The 17,284-nt window shown below is 27.6% G+C and overlaps 1 protein-coding gene across 1 annotated transcript in view; it reads left to right on the forward strand.

Annotated features, from left to right (window-relative positions):
• LOC113054761 (myosin-IIIb-like) overlaps positions 1–17,284 on the forward strand; it is a 46,481-nt gene that overhangs the window by 18,005 nt on the left and 11,192 nt on the right. The window contains exons 11-18 of the mRNA XM_026220540.1: positions 5,348–5,448; positions 6,510–6,596; positions 6,682–6,747; positions 8,080–8,193; positions 8,373–8,484; positions 9,814–9,857; positions 10,070–10,132; positions 17,146–17,265. Coding sequence (XP_026076325.1) covers positions 5,348–5,448; positions 6,510–6,596; positions 6,682–6,747; positions 8,080–8,193; positions 8,373–8,484; positions 9,814–9,857; positions 10,070–10,132; positions 17,146–17,265 — 707 coding nt within the window. The remainder of the gene's footprint in view (positions 1–5,347; positions 5,449–6,509; positions 6,597–6,681; positions 6,748–8,079; positions 8,194–8,372; positions 8,485–9,813; positions 9,858–10,069; positions 10,133–17,145; positions 17,266–17,284) is intronic.

Consider the following 17,284-nt stretch of genomic DNA (forward strand, 5'->3'; position numbering starts at 1 on the left):
ATTGTATGGGTCAAAATTATCTATTTTTCTTTTATGCCAGAAATCATTAGGATATTAAGTAAAGATTATGTTCCATGAAGATGTTTTATAAATGTCCTACTGTAAATATATTAAAACGTAATTTTTGATTAGTAATATGCATTGCTAAGAATTCATTTGAACAACTTTAAAGATGATTTTCTGAATATTTAGATTTTTTTTTTTTTTTGCACCCTCAGATTCCAGATTTTCATAGTTGTATCTTAGACAAATATTGTCCTCCTCACAAACTATACATCAATGGAAAGATTAATTATTCAGCTTTCAGATGATGCATTTAAAAAAAAATACCAATCACATATCTCCTTTGTGATTGTAGGTAAATTGACTCTTGCGATGCTCAACTACCTGCACTCTTAGAAAAAAGGGTTCATTGGGGATTTTATGCTAAAAAGGTTCTATAATGACAAGAAAGAACCCCTTTGGCAGAAAGGTTCTTTAGGCTATTATTCATTCATTATTCTGCAACATTTTGTATTTGTAATTAAATTATTGTTTGTAGTAACTTAATATCACATTTTAATCATGCTGATTTTTGGAGAAAAAAATTATATAAATATATACATTTTCTAACCCCCATATCGTGAATTTTGTGATCATTCACATGCATTCATAAATGCATTTGAATACACCGAATAATGCAGTGAAAGACCGCACTCAAAATGCACTCCCGAACTGATTCAAATGAGTTGCGATCCCGCTCCGAACTCTCGAACTGATTCGCGATCCCGCTCCGAACTCTCGAACTGATTCGCGATCGCGCTACGAACTCCCGAACTGACTCAAATGATTCGCGAACCAACTCCGAACTCTCGAACTGATTCAAATGATTCGTGAACCCGCTACGAACTCCCGAACTGATTCAAATGATTCGTGAACCAACTCCTAACTCTCGAACTGATTCAAATGATTCGTGATCCCGCTCCGAACTCTCGAACTGATTCGCGATCGCGCTACGAACTCCCGAACTGACTCAAATGATTCGCGAACCAACTCCGAACTCTCGAACTGATTCAAATGATTCGTGATCCCGCTCCGAACTCTCGAACTGATTCGCGATCGCGCTACGAACTCCCGAACTGACTCAAATGATTCGCGAACCAACTCCTAACTCTCGAACTGATTCAAATGATTCGTGATCCCGCTCCGAACTCTCGAACTGATTCGCGATCGCGCTACGAACTCCCGAACTGACTCAAATGATTCGCGAACCAACTCCGAACTCTCGAACTGATTCAAATGATTCGTGAACTCGCTCCGAACTCCCGAACTGACTCAAATGATTCGCGAACCAACTCCGAACTCTCGAAATGATTTAAATTCCCATGTGCAAAAGGGAGCAGAAAGAAAATAAAATCTTATAATATATGTCCCCTATTCCAAAAGCAAAATAACCTTTCTTAAGCAGCATACAACCAAAATTACACTGACAAAAAACAATATTGGTTTAAAAATCTGCATTCATGCATTATAATAAATCAAGCAATGCCCAGACAACAAAACAACAAGTAATCCAATACATATAGAGAAAAAAAAAAAACAACAACAACATGGACCTCAACATATTAATACTGACTGAATTTACTCTGTTTTTGTCTATACTTATACTGACCAATATTACTAGACCCAATATATATAGAGCAAAACAAAACCAAGCAAAACCAAAAACAACATAGACCTCGCCATATTAATACTGACTGAATATACTTTGTTTATACTTATACTTAAACTGTACAATATTACTACAACTTTTAAGATTATCATGCAAGGAGTTCCACAATTTTACTCCCATAACTGAGGGGCACATTTGTTTTATTGTTGTACGTGCAAATTGATGTTTAAAATTATACCTTCTCCTACTGAACTGTTTTTCTAACTGATAAATGTGTTGTAATTTCTCTGTTAAAATTTTATGTCTTGCTTTAAACAAAATTATTAGTGTTTGAAACTAAACCAAATCTTGTAACTTTAATATTCTGGATTAAGCAAATTATATTCTCGATATTTAACTTTGAATAAATCTTATAGCTCTCTTCTGTAGAATAGATAAAGGTTTTATATTTATCTGATATGTGTTCCCCCAGACTTCTATGCAATAAATAAAATATGGTACGATGAGTGAACTATAAAGTATTTTCATTGTTTTCCTTATTTAATACCTCCTTCACTTTTTTTAAAACAAAAATGTTTTGGCAGATTTGTCTTTTAATGTGTGCTATGTGAGGTTTCCATGATAGCTTATCATCCATAATTACACCAATCAAAACGAAACTCAAACACTCTCTCAATATCAACTCCATCTATGGATAAAGCAATTTCCAAAGACCATAAATTTTGTCTTTTTTAAATTCAATGACAACTTATTTACATCAAACCATTTCTTCAGTTTTGTCATTTCATATTCAATAGATTCTACTAATTTCTGTATATAATTTCCAGAACTGAAGAAATTAGTATCATCTGCAAATAAAACAAACTGTAATAATTTGGAAACTTATAAATGGAAACTTTTTGCATGCCTTCATCAATCCTTTTGATACCCATTGCTCTCTATTTTCATTTACTTTTACTTTTCATTTTCTTCATTTAGGAGATCATTCCGAAACCTATTTATAGCATCATCGTTTCTTACTCTTACAAGTCTACACCCTATCTCCTCTTTACTTCTTTTTAATTGCCAAGTAAAAGTAACAAAAATTGGCAAGTGATCACTTATATCATTTATTACTAATCCACATTTTATGTTTTCTTTAAAGCAGTTTATACAGACATTATCGGTTAAGGTTAGGCTACTGATTGCTCTGTAATTCTACTGGGATTATCAATCAAAGGATATAACCCTCTTCTGTACATTAACTCAAGAAAAGTCAGCGGATTACTTCTGCTCTTCAATAAATCAATGTTGAAATCTCCACAAACTAAAAAAGTTTTGTTTTCGTTTACCTTACTCAATACCTCATCCATCTTTTCTATAAATGTTTCCATCAGAGACCCAGGTCGTCTGTATATACAAGTAACAATTATATTACTAATCTTTTTCAATTCAGTTTCCACCGAAATGCATTCCATTATATCATCAATTGCCATCGTTATACACTGAATTTGTTTACATTTTAAATCTTTATTCACAAACAAAGTGACACCTCCTGATCTCTTACCTGTTCTGTTAATGTGATACAATTCATATCCATCAATATGAAATACAACACCTCGTTCTTCTTGCACCCATGTTTCTGATAAAGCTATCATCATAAATAGTCCCTTGAGAGTATGCAAGTAATCATTTATTTTATCAGAGTTTTTATAGAGGCTCCTGCAGTTGAAATTAATTAACGAAAACATGGAATCAATAACTATTTGTTCGGCAAATTGTTCTTCAGAATAATAACGACACTCCTGAACTGGTTCAAGTGATTCGCCATCCCTCTACGAACTCTCGAACTGATTCAAATGATCCGCGATGCGCTCCGAACTCCCGAACTGACTCAAATGATTCACGCTCCGAACTCCCGAACTGATTCAAATGATCCGCGATGCGCTCCGAACTCCCGAACTGACTCAAATGATTCACGCTCCGAACTCCCGAACAGGGGCGGAGCCAGAAGATGTAAACATTCGGGGCTTAGCCCAAACCTAGGGGGCTGCAGGGGTGTACTCCGCAGGGAGCTAAATGCACTATTTTTCAGGCTGTTTGAGATAACAGAATGCCTAAAAATCTATACACTATCTGGAAAAATGATGGTTACTCAGAAAAAAAAATATTCACCCAGTAGAGCCTACAAACTATTTTGTATTTAATTGTTCTCCAGCTATATTTCTCAATTAATCTATCTTCTTATCCCACGAATGTGCCGAGAACAGTTGTAAAACATGCCCTGAAATAACCTAGCATTTGATACATTGGGATATATTGCTTTTGAATCTCTCTCTGGCTGGTGAGGTTTGCTGTTACGAGTTCCTTTTAAAAAAAATTGTTATGTCCATAATGTTAATTTCAGGCGGTTAGTCAGTGAGCTCGCTACGACGGCGGTGAAATAAAAAGCCCACCAGCCCCTAATGACAACGACGAAGAAGATGATTTATATTCTTCTTCGTTAGTTTTTATCGGCAGTTGGCAAACAAGCGAAGTGATGCGTGATGCTTTACCGTCCGCCACAACGCACAGTAATAGAGCTTTTGTTTCTTTTCTTTTTTGCCGCTCCAGTCTGAGAGACTGAGAGGAAATGAAACAAAGTTGAAGTTATTTTAAAAAAGCTAAAAGATTCGGGGCTTTTGACAAAACATTCGGGGCTTAAGCCCCATTAGCCACCCCCCCGCTCCGCCCCTGCTCCCGAACTGACTCAAAAGATTCGCGATCCCACCCCAAACTCCCGAACTGACTCAAATGATTCGCGAACCTGCTACAAACTCCTGAACTGGTTCAAGTGATTCGCGATCCCTCTCCGATTTCCCGAATTGACTCAAATGATTCGCGAACCCGGCCGCTCCAAACTCTCGAACTGATTCAAATGATTCGCCATCCCCAAACTAACTCAAATGATTTGCGAATCCCATACTGAATCAAATGATTCGCGGACCTGCTCCAAACTTCCGAACTGACTCAAATGATTCGCGATTCGCGATCCGCTCCGAACTCCCGAACTGATTCAAATGATTCACGATCCCGCTCCAAACTCCCGAACTGACTCAAATGATTCACAATCTGAAGTTCCCATCCACATCAAATGACACCGCCAGCGCTACTATTGGCTTAGTTCTCTAATTTCATAACATTTACTGAAATTAAGGTAGGAAAAGTATGTTGTTAACAAATAAAATATCAATATTTCCATTCATCCAACATCCACGAACATAACCAGGTGAGCAGATCACTCTCTCACTATTTGATTGCTCTAGTCTTTATCCACTCATCATCATCATCCACCAATCAGAACACACGGGAACTCTTTGACCACAGCTGCTGTGCTCCAAAAGCTCTTGCAGCAGCTCAACAGGTGGTCAGATCTCTGAGGTGGTCAGATCACATCAGATTGTGGTTAATCTTGCAGATCATGACTTATATCTACTCTCCCTCTCCCTGCAGTTTGGTAATAATAAAGATTCCTCCTTTGAACTCCCACCTCTTCTGTGGGTTTTATTGTTCTGGGTCTGAATTTGGGCTCCTGGGATCTCAAAAAAGAAACATTTTCAATCTCCAAGGTGCACGTTAGGACAAATCCCAGTCATTTCTCTGAAACTGAAAATTATTATTTTGTAAAATAATGCTTTTCCATTGGATGAGTGAAATTTGTGGTTTGCTCTTTTACAGGAATCCTTGACATTTTTGGCTTTGAAAACTTCGCTGTGAACCGATTCGAGCAGCTCTGCATTAATCTGGCTAACGAACAGCTCCAGTATTTCTTCAACCATGTAAGTCATGCTTCATCCTGCTTCGTTAGGAGTTTGATAATCGTATTGGAAAACATATTTCACATCGCTTGAGTTGTGCACTTGCACTGACACTTCAAAAAGTTCGGTTCAAGTCTCCTTTTGTCTGTGTCTGTCAGTAAAACAACAAAAGGTCAAAAGATAAAAGATAAAAGGCTTCTGTGGCTCGCTTCCATTACGCTGCATTAAAAATACTAGACTTTTTTTTATTGGACATATTTATACACCTACAGGTGTCATCATCAAAATTAAATCCATCCAGCATGTCTTGCCTCATAAAAAATAAATACTATCTATGAATTTTTTTTAATTTATTTTTTTTTTTTTTTTTTTGCGTTTTATAAATCGAAGCATGAAAATTATTTTCAGTAATCCTCCTTAAAAATTCTAAGCTTTTTTGTTATATTGCATGTATTTTTACACCTAAAATTGTAATAATTTAAATATAATAAATTTTTAAATATTATTTTTTTTAATTATTTTTAAAAATACTTATTTTTAATATACAATTTTATAATTTTATTAAAATCTGTTTGTATTTTTCTTTTTTTCTCTTTTTTCTCTTTTATTTATTTATTTTTCTTTTTTTTTTTTTTTTGCTTTTTGATTTTTGCAAAATGATTTGTGTGTGTGTGTGTGTTAATCCTAAATTGGGCTGCATTAAAAATACCAGACATTTTTGTTATGTTAAGCATATCTTTATACCTGAAAGTGTAGTAATTTAAATACATTTCTAAGTATTGCAATCTCTTTAAAATTAAATTATACTATTTATTTTTTTAATTAAAATCCATACTTATATAATTGTGTTAGCAAATGAAACTCACATGCTTGTCTTGCCTCTTTATAAATGCATTACTCTAACATGACAAAAAAATCTTAAAAAAACATAATTTCAAATAAAGGCTTGAAGAAAAAATACACCAATGCAGTAGATGTGAGGAGCCATTAAATGCCACTTTCATGTTCAAATCTTTAAAAAAGGACATGATTTGTCACTCCATGAATATAATAATCAAATTTTCAATGTCGTTTCCCTCCAGCACATTTTTCTGATGGAGCAGAAGGAATATAAAGAGGAAGGCATCACATGGGAGACCATAACCTACAAGGACAACAAACCCATTCTGGTGCGTCTGTGTTCAGAACCGTTTTCACCCGCCGTGATTATTGCAAAACTCTTTCACCCATGCCAGGTTTGTTCCTCTGTTTCAGGACCTGTTCCTCACTAAACCCATCGGGATTCTCTCACTGCTGGATGAGCAGAGCGCCTTCCCTCAGGTACAAATCTGAGACACATCTTATCAAGTCCTCCACAATCACATTTATTTGAGTAAATACAAATAACTAAAATTGTGGCATTTACATTTATGCATTTAGCAGATGCTTTTCTATGCATTTAACAGATATTTGTACTTTAATATATTAAGCATTGCAACCTTTTAAAATTATATTTAAAATACATAGAATTTTGGTTCATTGTTTTTTATTAGTAATTTATATAATTGACTTTCCTCGTAAATGCATCACTGTAAATGCATTTTTTATTTTAAGTATGACAATAAATGCATGTGGTAATCCTCCATTGGGCTGCATTTAAATGTTATTATGTTGGTTTTGTACACATAATTAGATGTAATAATTTAAATTAAGTATTGCAGTTTGCTTAAAGTACTTATTTATAATTGATAATAATATTTATGCATTAACATAAATGCTATTTTTTTCATTAGCATTTTAAAAAACTGAAGTATGAAAAAATATTTTCAGTGGTAATCCTCTATCCAGCTGCATTAAAATACTTTTTACTTAAAATTTTTTTTTTTTTTTTTACTTATTTATTTATTTATTTATTATCATTTAAATCTGTTATTTCAATTTCTTTTAATTTTTAATTTTATTTTAAAATATTTATTTATAATTATATAAGTATTGATAATAATATTTATGCATTAACATAATGCTATTTTTTTATTAGCATTTTAAAAACTGAAGTATGAAAAAATATTTTCAGTGGTAATCCTCTATCCAGCTGCATTAAAATACTTTATTTATTTATTTATTTATTTATTTAATATCATTTAAATCTGTTATTTCAATTTCTTTTAATTGTAAAATTATATTAAAACTTTTCATTTTAAACATTTTAATTGCTTTAGCACAATACAACATTTTACATTTTACAAACTGAAGGTCAAAATTTATTTTCGGTGGTAATCCTCCATATTTTTAATAATTGGTGTAAATTATATATATTATGATTATTTTTTATTTTATTTTTTTAATATAGCAATTTCTTTAAAATTATATAAAAAAATGTAAAATGTGTTTAATTGGTTTAACAAAATTAAACTATCCCATATGCCTCATTATAAATGCATTACTTATTTTAATAGCCATTGAATTTAAAATAAGCAACAGAGACATCGAGACAATAAGCTCTGCCTGTTTTGTGCTAATTTTCTTTCTGTCCATTTAATGCTGTATATGAATGGTGGAGATATATCATTTATTTGTGGTCCATGTACAGGACATTAGTCATGTGTTGTGCATCAAACACATTAAAATCAGTATTTATATTAAAAGCATATGATGATGTTTCTGCACCCACAGGCCACTGACCGTGATTTTGTCGACAAGTTAAACAGCAAATTTAAAACGGCTCCCAGCTTTGAGGTTGTGCGAAGCCACACGCCTGTGTTCACGATTGTGCACTACGCTGGGAAGGTGAGTGTGCAAAACCACCATCAGCACAGTTCCCCTGATCACTGGCTTCATAGATCAACAAAGGAATTGTTGTGCTGGTTAATAATTAAATGATGCATTTGCATTTTTCCCAGAGGGCATGCATTAATAAGGGTGTGTTTCTTCATCGTGTGTGCATTATTCCTGTGTGGTCTGTTCAGGTGCAGTACAATGCAAGTGGATTTCTTGAGAAAAACAGAGACACGATTCCAGCAAACATTCGCGAGCTCTTCATCAACAGCGTCACTCCTCTCCTCAGCGTTCTGTTCGCAGGTCTGCATCACTCCCATCTTCACACAGCGATAGATCAGTGTAAACACTCACATCACATACAGCAATTAAAAACATCACACACACACACTTACACAGTAAATAAAAATAATAAAGTTCATATACACACACACAAACACACACACACACACACACATATATATATATATATATATATATATATATATATATATATATATATATATATATATATATATAGTGTGTGTGTGTTTGTATTTAAACTGTTTTATTTATTGCTAGATATGTTTACATTAAAAAAATCTTTTTTTTTTAAATATGTAAAAATTCTTGTATATTCAAAGCACACAACAAAATACATACATATATATATATATTTATTTTTTTGTTGTTGTTGGTTGTTGTTTGAACATCATAACTTATCTTCATCTGAAATATTAACAATAATAAAATTAAAATAAATAACACACACACATAAATATATTTTTTGTGTGTGTGTGTATTTTTGATTTTTTTATGTATTGCTAGATATTTTTACACAAAAAAATCCTATTGAATAACATTTAAAATATTTAAAATAATAATAAATAAAAATAATTGTATATATTAATTAAAAAATAGATATTCTGTGGTCAAAGCTGTATTTCTACGCTTCAGTGTCACATGATCTTCAGAAATCATGAAAATATGCTGATTTATTATCAGTGTTGAAAGCTTAATTTTTTTATTTATTTTTTTGGAACCTGTTATTTTTTTTTTTCTTTACAGAATCCTTTGATGAATAAAGAGTTTAAAAGAATAGCATTTATTTAAAATAGAAATATATTTCTAAAAAGTATACAGTACACTACCATTCAAAAGTTGGGGGTCAGTAAACTTGTGATCTTTTTATTTTAAAGAAATTAAAAATTATTATTATTTCAGAATTAGATAATTTACTGATGTTCACGCCACAACCAACAAAAAAGTGTATATTGTTGTGTGATTTGAGTTTAAATACACACAATTATTTTTATTTATTTATTATGTTTATGATTATTATTACATATTTTAAATGTTTTCCCTTTATATATGTTATTTATTTGTGACTCTGGACCACAAAACCAGTCTAAAGTGCAAATTTTATATAAATATATCATCTGAAAGCTGAATAAATCATCTTTCCATTGATGTGATTAATTTATCCCAATGTTTTTCCCAAAGTAATTGTTCTTTATTATTATAATTATTATTAATTTATTGATTTATTTATTATAGATACTTAAACCTTAATCAACATCAAAAAAAGCATTTGATTGTAGTTTCCCACGATCATTTATTCATTATTATTTAATATATTTTCTATTTTTTCAGCCACAATATCCCGAACAGGAACACTAATGCCACGGAAAGCCAAGGTATATCTAAGATTTAATTTTTATTTTAATTTTTTTTGACACCAGTGTTTGTTAAAACCCATTTTCTAATATTTCTCAGATTTGTTGATAGGCTGCTGTTATATTTATAGCTGTATAAATGACAGATGAGTCTTTCCTGTGAGATCAGTGATACTTTAAGCTGCGAGCGATCGCAGTTTCCCCTCATGACCTCATGTGCATTTTAATTTTAGTTAAAAGTTGCAGATGACAACTTTAACTCGACCAGGAAGCAGTCCGTCGGCGCACAGTTCAAGGTAAATCTCCACTTCTAATGAATCATAGTTTTATGTGCTGGTTTATTTAATCAGATGAAAGATTATATTTATTAATCCCACAAAAACTGTAAGAGTATGTCCGGGTCATATTTCAATGGACGCTTGTTTCTGCCAAAGGATAAAAAAAAAATGTATTAATTAAATTAAAGGTAATTGCAATGTTTCATGTTTTTGCAATGTTTTATTGCAACTGTTTAAGCAGTTAATCTCTTAAACGACAGCGTAATTGTATTCTCCATAATAAAATCTCTTAAAAACACATTTTTTAAATCTTATAAGAATGTAAAACGTTTATTATTTCTCAGCGGTGTGCAGTAAAATTTACATTATCAAAGGTTCATTTTCTAATTCATGAAGATATAAATTCAGAATTGCGAGAAATAAATATGTTATAAATTCAGAATTGTTAAATATAAATGTTATAAATTCAGAATTGTTAAATATAAATGTTATAAATTCAGAATTGTGAGATATAAATGTTATTAATTCAGAATTGTTAAATATAACTGTTATAAATTCAGAATTGCGAGATATAAATGTTATAAATTCAGAATTGTTAAATATAAATGTTATAAATTCAGAATTGTGAGATATAAATGTTATAAATTCAGAATTGTTAAATATAAATGTTATAAATTCAGAATTGTTAAATATAAATGTTATAAATTCAGAATTGTTAAATATAAATGTTATAAATTCAGAATTGTGAGATATAAATGTTATAAATTCAGAATTGTGAGATATAAATGTTATAAATTCAGAATTGTTAAATATAAATGTTATAAATTCAGAATTGTTAAATATAACTGTTATAAATTCAGAATTGCGAGATATAACTGTTATAAATTCAGAATTGTTAAATATAAATGTTATAAATTCAGAATTGCGAGATATAAATGTTATAAATTCAGAATTGTTAAATATAAATGTTATAAATTCAGAATTGTGAGATATAAATATGTTATAAATTCAGAATTGCGAGATATAAATGTTATAAATTCAGAATTGTTAAATATAAATGTTATAAATTCAGAATTGTGAGATATAAATGTTATAAATTCAGAATTGTTAAATATAAATGTTATAAATTCAGAATTGTGAGATATAAATGTTATAAATTCAGAACTGTGAGATATAAATGTTATAAATTCAGAATTGTTAAATATAAATGTTATAAATTCAGAATTGTGAGATATAAATATGTTATAAATTTAGAATTGTGAGATATAAATATGTTATAAATTCAAAATTGTTAAATATAAATGTTATAAATTCAGAATTGTGAGATATAAATGTTATAAATTCAGAACTGTGAGATATAAATGTTATAAATTCAGAATTGTTAAATATAAATGTTATAAATTCAGAATTGTGAGATATAAATATGTTATAAATTTAGAATTGTGAGATATAAATATGTTATAAATTCAAAATTGTTAAATATAAATGTTATAAATTCAGAATTGTGAGATATAAATGTTATAAATTCAGAACTGTGAGATATAAATGTTATAAATTCAGAATTGTTAAATATAAATGTTATAAATTCAGAATTGTTAAATATAAATGTTATAAATTCTGAATTGTGAGATATAAATATGTTATAAATTCAGAATTGTTAAATATAAATGTTATACATTCAGAATTGTGAGATATAAATGTTATAAATTCAGAATTGTTAAATATAAATGTTATAAATTCAGAATTGCAAGATATAAATGTTAAATTCAGAATTGTTAAATATAAATGTTATAAATTCAGAATTGCGAGATATAATTGTAATAAATTCAGAAATGTGAGATATAAATAAGATATAAAGTCAGATTTGCAAGATATAAATGTTAAGAATTCAGAATTGCGAGATATAAATTTTATAATTTCAGAATTGTGAGATATAAATATGTTATAAATTCAGGACTGCGAGATATAAATATGTTATAAATTCAGAATTGCAAGATATAAATGTTATAAATTCAGAATGCGAGATATAAATGTTATAAATTAAGAAATGTGAGATATAAATAAGATATAAATTCAGATTTGAAAGATATAAATGTAATACATTTAGAATTACGAGATATAAATATGTTATAATTTCATAATTACAAGATATAAATGTTATAAATTCAGAATGCGAGATATAAATGTTATAAATTCAGAAATGTGAGATATAAATGTTATAAATTCAGAAATGTGAGATATAAATGTTATAAATTCAGAATGCGAGATATAAATGTTATAAATTAAGAAATGCAAGATATAAATGTTATAAATTCAGAAATGCGAGATATAAATGTTATAAATTCAGAAATGTGAGATATAAATGTTATAAATTCAGAACTGTGAGATATAAATGTTATAAATTCAGAATTGTTAAATATAAATGTTATAAATTCAGAATTGTGAGATATAAATATGTTATAAATTTAGAATTGCGAGATATAAATATGTTATAAATTCAAAATTGTTAAATATAAATGTTATAAATTCAGAATGCGAGATATAAATGTTATAAATTAAGAAATGTGAGATATAAATGTTATAAATTCAAAATTGTTAAATATAAATGTTATAAATTCAGAATGCAAGATATAAATGTTATAAATTCAGAAATGTGAGATATAAATGTTATAAATTCAGAATGCGAGATATAAATGTTATAAATTAAGAAATGCAAGATATAAATGTTATAAATTCAGAAATGCGAGATATAAATGTTATAAATTCAGAAATGTGAGATATAAATGTTATAAATTCAGAACTGTGAGATATAAATGTTATAAATTCAGAATTGTTAAATATAAATGTTATAAATTCAGAATTGTGAGATATAAATATGTTATAAATTTAGAATTGCGAGATATAAATATGTTATAAATTCAAAATTGTTAAATATAAATGTTATAAATTCAGAATGCGAGATATAAATGTTATAAATTCAGAATTGTGAGATATAAATGTTATAAATTCAGAACTGTGAGATATAAATGTTATAAATTCAGAATTGTTAAATATAAATGTTATAAATTCAGAATTGTGAGATATAAATATGTTATAAATTTAGAATTGCGAGATATAAATATGTTATAAATTCAGAATTGTTAAATATAAATGTTACAAATTCAGAATTGTGAGATATAAATATGTTATAAATTCAAAATTGTTAAATATAAATGTTATAAATTCAGAATGGGAGATATAAATGTTATAAATTAAGAAATGTGAGATATAAATGTTATAAATTCAGAAATGTGAGATAAATGTTATAAATTCAGAATGCGAGATATAAATGTTATAAATTCAGAAATGTGAGATATAAATGTTATAAATTCAGAAATGTGAGATATAAATGTTATAAATTCAGAATGCGAGATATAAATGTTATAAATTAAGAAATGCAAGATATAAATGTTATAAATTCAGAAATGCGAGATATAAATGTTATAAATTCAGAAATGTGAGATATAAATGTTATAAATTCAGAACTGTGAGATATAAATATGTTATAAATTCAGAATTGTTAAATATAAATGTTATAAATTCAGAATTGTGAGATATAAATGTTATAAATTTAGAATTGCGAGATATAAATATGTTATAAATTCAAAATTGTTAAATATAAATGTTATAAATTCAGAATGCGAGATATAAATGTTATAAATTAAGAAATGTGAGATATAAATGTTATAAATTCAGAATGCGAGATATAAATGTTATAAATTAAGAAATGTGAGATATAAATGTTATAAATTCAGAATGCGAGATATAAATGTTATAAATTCAGAAATGTGAGATATAAATGTTATAAATTCAGAAATGTGAGATATAAATGTTATAAATTCAGAATGCGAGATATAAATGTTATAAATTAAGAAATGCAAGATATAAATGTTATAAATTCAGAAATGCGAGATATAAATGTTATAAATTCAGAAATGTGAGATATAAATGTTATAAATTCAGAATTGTGAGATATAAATGTTATAAATTCAGAACTGTGAGATATAAATATGTTATAAATTCAGAATTGTTAAATATAAATGTTATAAATTCAGAATTGTGAGATATAAATGTTATAAATTTAGAATTGCGAGATATAAATATGTTATAAATTCAAAATTGTTAAATATAAATGTTATAAATTCAGAATGCGAGATATAAATGTTATAAATTAAGAAATGTGAGATATAAATGTTATAAATTCAGAAATGTGAGATATAAATGTTATAAATTCAGAATGCGAGATATAAATGTTATAAATTAAGAAATGCGAGATATAAATGTTATAAATTCAGAAATGTGAGATATAAATGTTATAAATTCAGAATGCGAGATATAAATGTTATAAATTAAGAAATGCGAGATATAAATGTTATAAATTCAGAAATGCGAGATATAAATGTTATAAATTCAGAAATGTGAGATATAAATGTTATAAATTCAGAATGCGAGATATAAATGTTATAAATTAAGAAATGCGAGATATAAATGTTATAAATTCAGAAATGCGAGATATAAATGTTATAAATTCAGAAATGTGAGATATAAATGTTATAAATTCAGAAATGTGAGATATAAATGTTATAAATTCAGAATGCGAGATATAAATGTTATAAATTCAGAATGCGAGATATAAATGTTATAAATTAAGAAATGTGAGATATAAATGTTATAAATTCAGAATGCGAGATATAAATGTTATAAATTCAGAATGCGAGATATAAATGTTATAAATTCAGAAATGTGAGATATAAATGTTATAAATTCAGAAATGTGAGATATAAATGTTATAAATTCAGAATGCGAGATATAAATGTTATAAATTCAGAATGCGAGATATAAATGTTATAAATTAAGAAATGTGAGATATAAATGTTATAAATTCAGAATGCGAGATATAAATGTTATAAATTAAGAAATGTGAGATATAAATGTTATAAATTCAGAATGCGAGATATAAATGTTATAAATTCAGAATGCGAGATATAAATGTTATAAATTCAGAATGCGAGATATAAATGTTATAAATTCAGAAATGTGAGATATAAATGTTATAAATTCAGAATGCGAGATATAAATGTTATAAATTCAGAAATGTGAGATATAAATGTTATAAATTCAGAAATGTGAGATATAAATGTTATAAATTCAGAATGCGAGATATAAATGTTATAAATTAAGAAATGTGAGATATAAATGTTATAAATTCAGAAATGTGATATATAAATGTTATAAATTCAGAATGCGAGATATAAATGTTATAAATTCAGAAATGTGAGATATAAATCTTATAAATTCAGAAATGTGAGATATAAATGTTATAAATTCAGAATGCGAGATATAAATGTTATAAATTAAGAAATGTGAGATATAAATGTTATAAATTCAGAATGCGAGATATAAATGTTATAAATTCAGAATGCGAGATATAAATGTTATAAATTCAGAATGCGAGATATAAATGTTATAAATTCAGAATGCGAGATATAAATGTTATAAATTCAGAAATGTGAGATATAAATGTTATAAATTCAGAATGCGAGATATAAATGTTATAAATTCAGAAATGTGAGATATAAATGTTATAAATTCAGAAATGTGAGATATAAATGTTATAAATTCAGAAATGTGAGATATAAATGTTATAAATTAAGAAATGTGAGATATAAATGTTATAAATTCAGAAATGTGATATATAAATGTTATAAATTCAGAATGCGAGATATAAATGTTATAAATTCAGAATGCGAGATATAAATGTTATAAATTCAGAATGCGAGATATAAATGTTATAAATTCAGAAATGTGAGATATAAATGTTATAAATTCAGAATGCGAGATATAAATGTTATAAATTCAGAAATGCGAGATATAAATGTTATAAATTCAGAAATGTGAGATATAAATGTTATAAATTCAGAATGCGAGATATAAATGTTATAAATTCAGAAATGTGAGATATAAATGTTATAAATTAAGAAATGTGAGATATAAATGTTATAAATTCAGAAATGTGATATATAAATGTTATAAATTCAGAATGCGAGATATAAATGTTATAAATTAAGAAATGCGAGATATAAATGTTATAAATTCAGAAATGCGAGATATAAATGTTATAAATTCAGAAATGTGAGATATAAATGTTATAAATTCAGAATGCGAGATATAAATGTTATAAATTCAGAATGCAAGATATAAATGTTATAAATTAAGAAATGTGAGATATAAATGTTATAAATTCAGAATGCGAGATATAAATGTTATAAATTCAGAAATGTGAGATATAAATGTTATAAATTCAGAAATGTGAGATATAAATGTTATAAATTCAGAAATGTGAGATATAAATGTTATAAATTAAGAAATGTGAGATATAAATGTTATAAATTCAGAAATGTGATATATAAATGTTATAAATTCAGAATGCGAGATATAAATGTTATAAATTCAGAATGCGAGATATAAATGTTATAAATTCAGAATGCGAGATATAAATGTTATAAATTCAGAAATGTGAGATATAAATGTTATAAATTCAGAATGCGAGATATAAATGTTATAAATTCAGAAATGTGAGATATAAATGTTATAAATTAAGAAATGTGAGATATAAATGTTATAAATTCAGAAATGTGAGATATAAATGTTATAAATTCAGAATGCGAGATATAAATGTTATAAATTCAGAAATGTGAGATATAAATGTTATAAATTAAGAAATGTGATATATAAATGTTATAAATTCAGAATGCGAGATATAAATGTTATAAATTAAGAAATGCAAGATATAAATGTTATAAATTCAGAAATGCGAGATATAAATGTTATAAATTCAGAAATGTGAGATATAAATGTTATAAATTCAGAATGCGAGATATAAATGTTATAAATTCAGAATGCGAGATATAAATGTTATAAATTAAGAAATGTGAGATATAAATGTTATAAATTATATAAATTATATATACTGTGTGCTGTTTTCTGTGCAGCATTCTCTGGCTGTCCTCATGGAGAAGATGTTTGCGGCCGGTCCACACTTTGTCCGGTGCATCAAACCCAACCGAAGCAAGCAGCCCGATCAGCTGGACAGTAAACTGATCATGGATCAGGTGAGTAACCTCAGGATCT

This window comes from Carassius auratus, chromosome 35 (assembly GCF_003368295.1).
Source record: "Carassius auratus strain Wakin chromosome 35, ASM336829v1, whole genome shotgun sequence".
Lineage (NCBI taxonomy): Eukaryota > Metazoa > Chordata > Actinopteri > Cypriniformes > Cyprinidae > Carassius > Carassius auratus.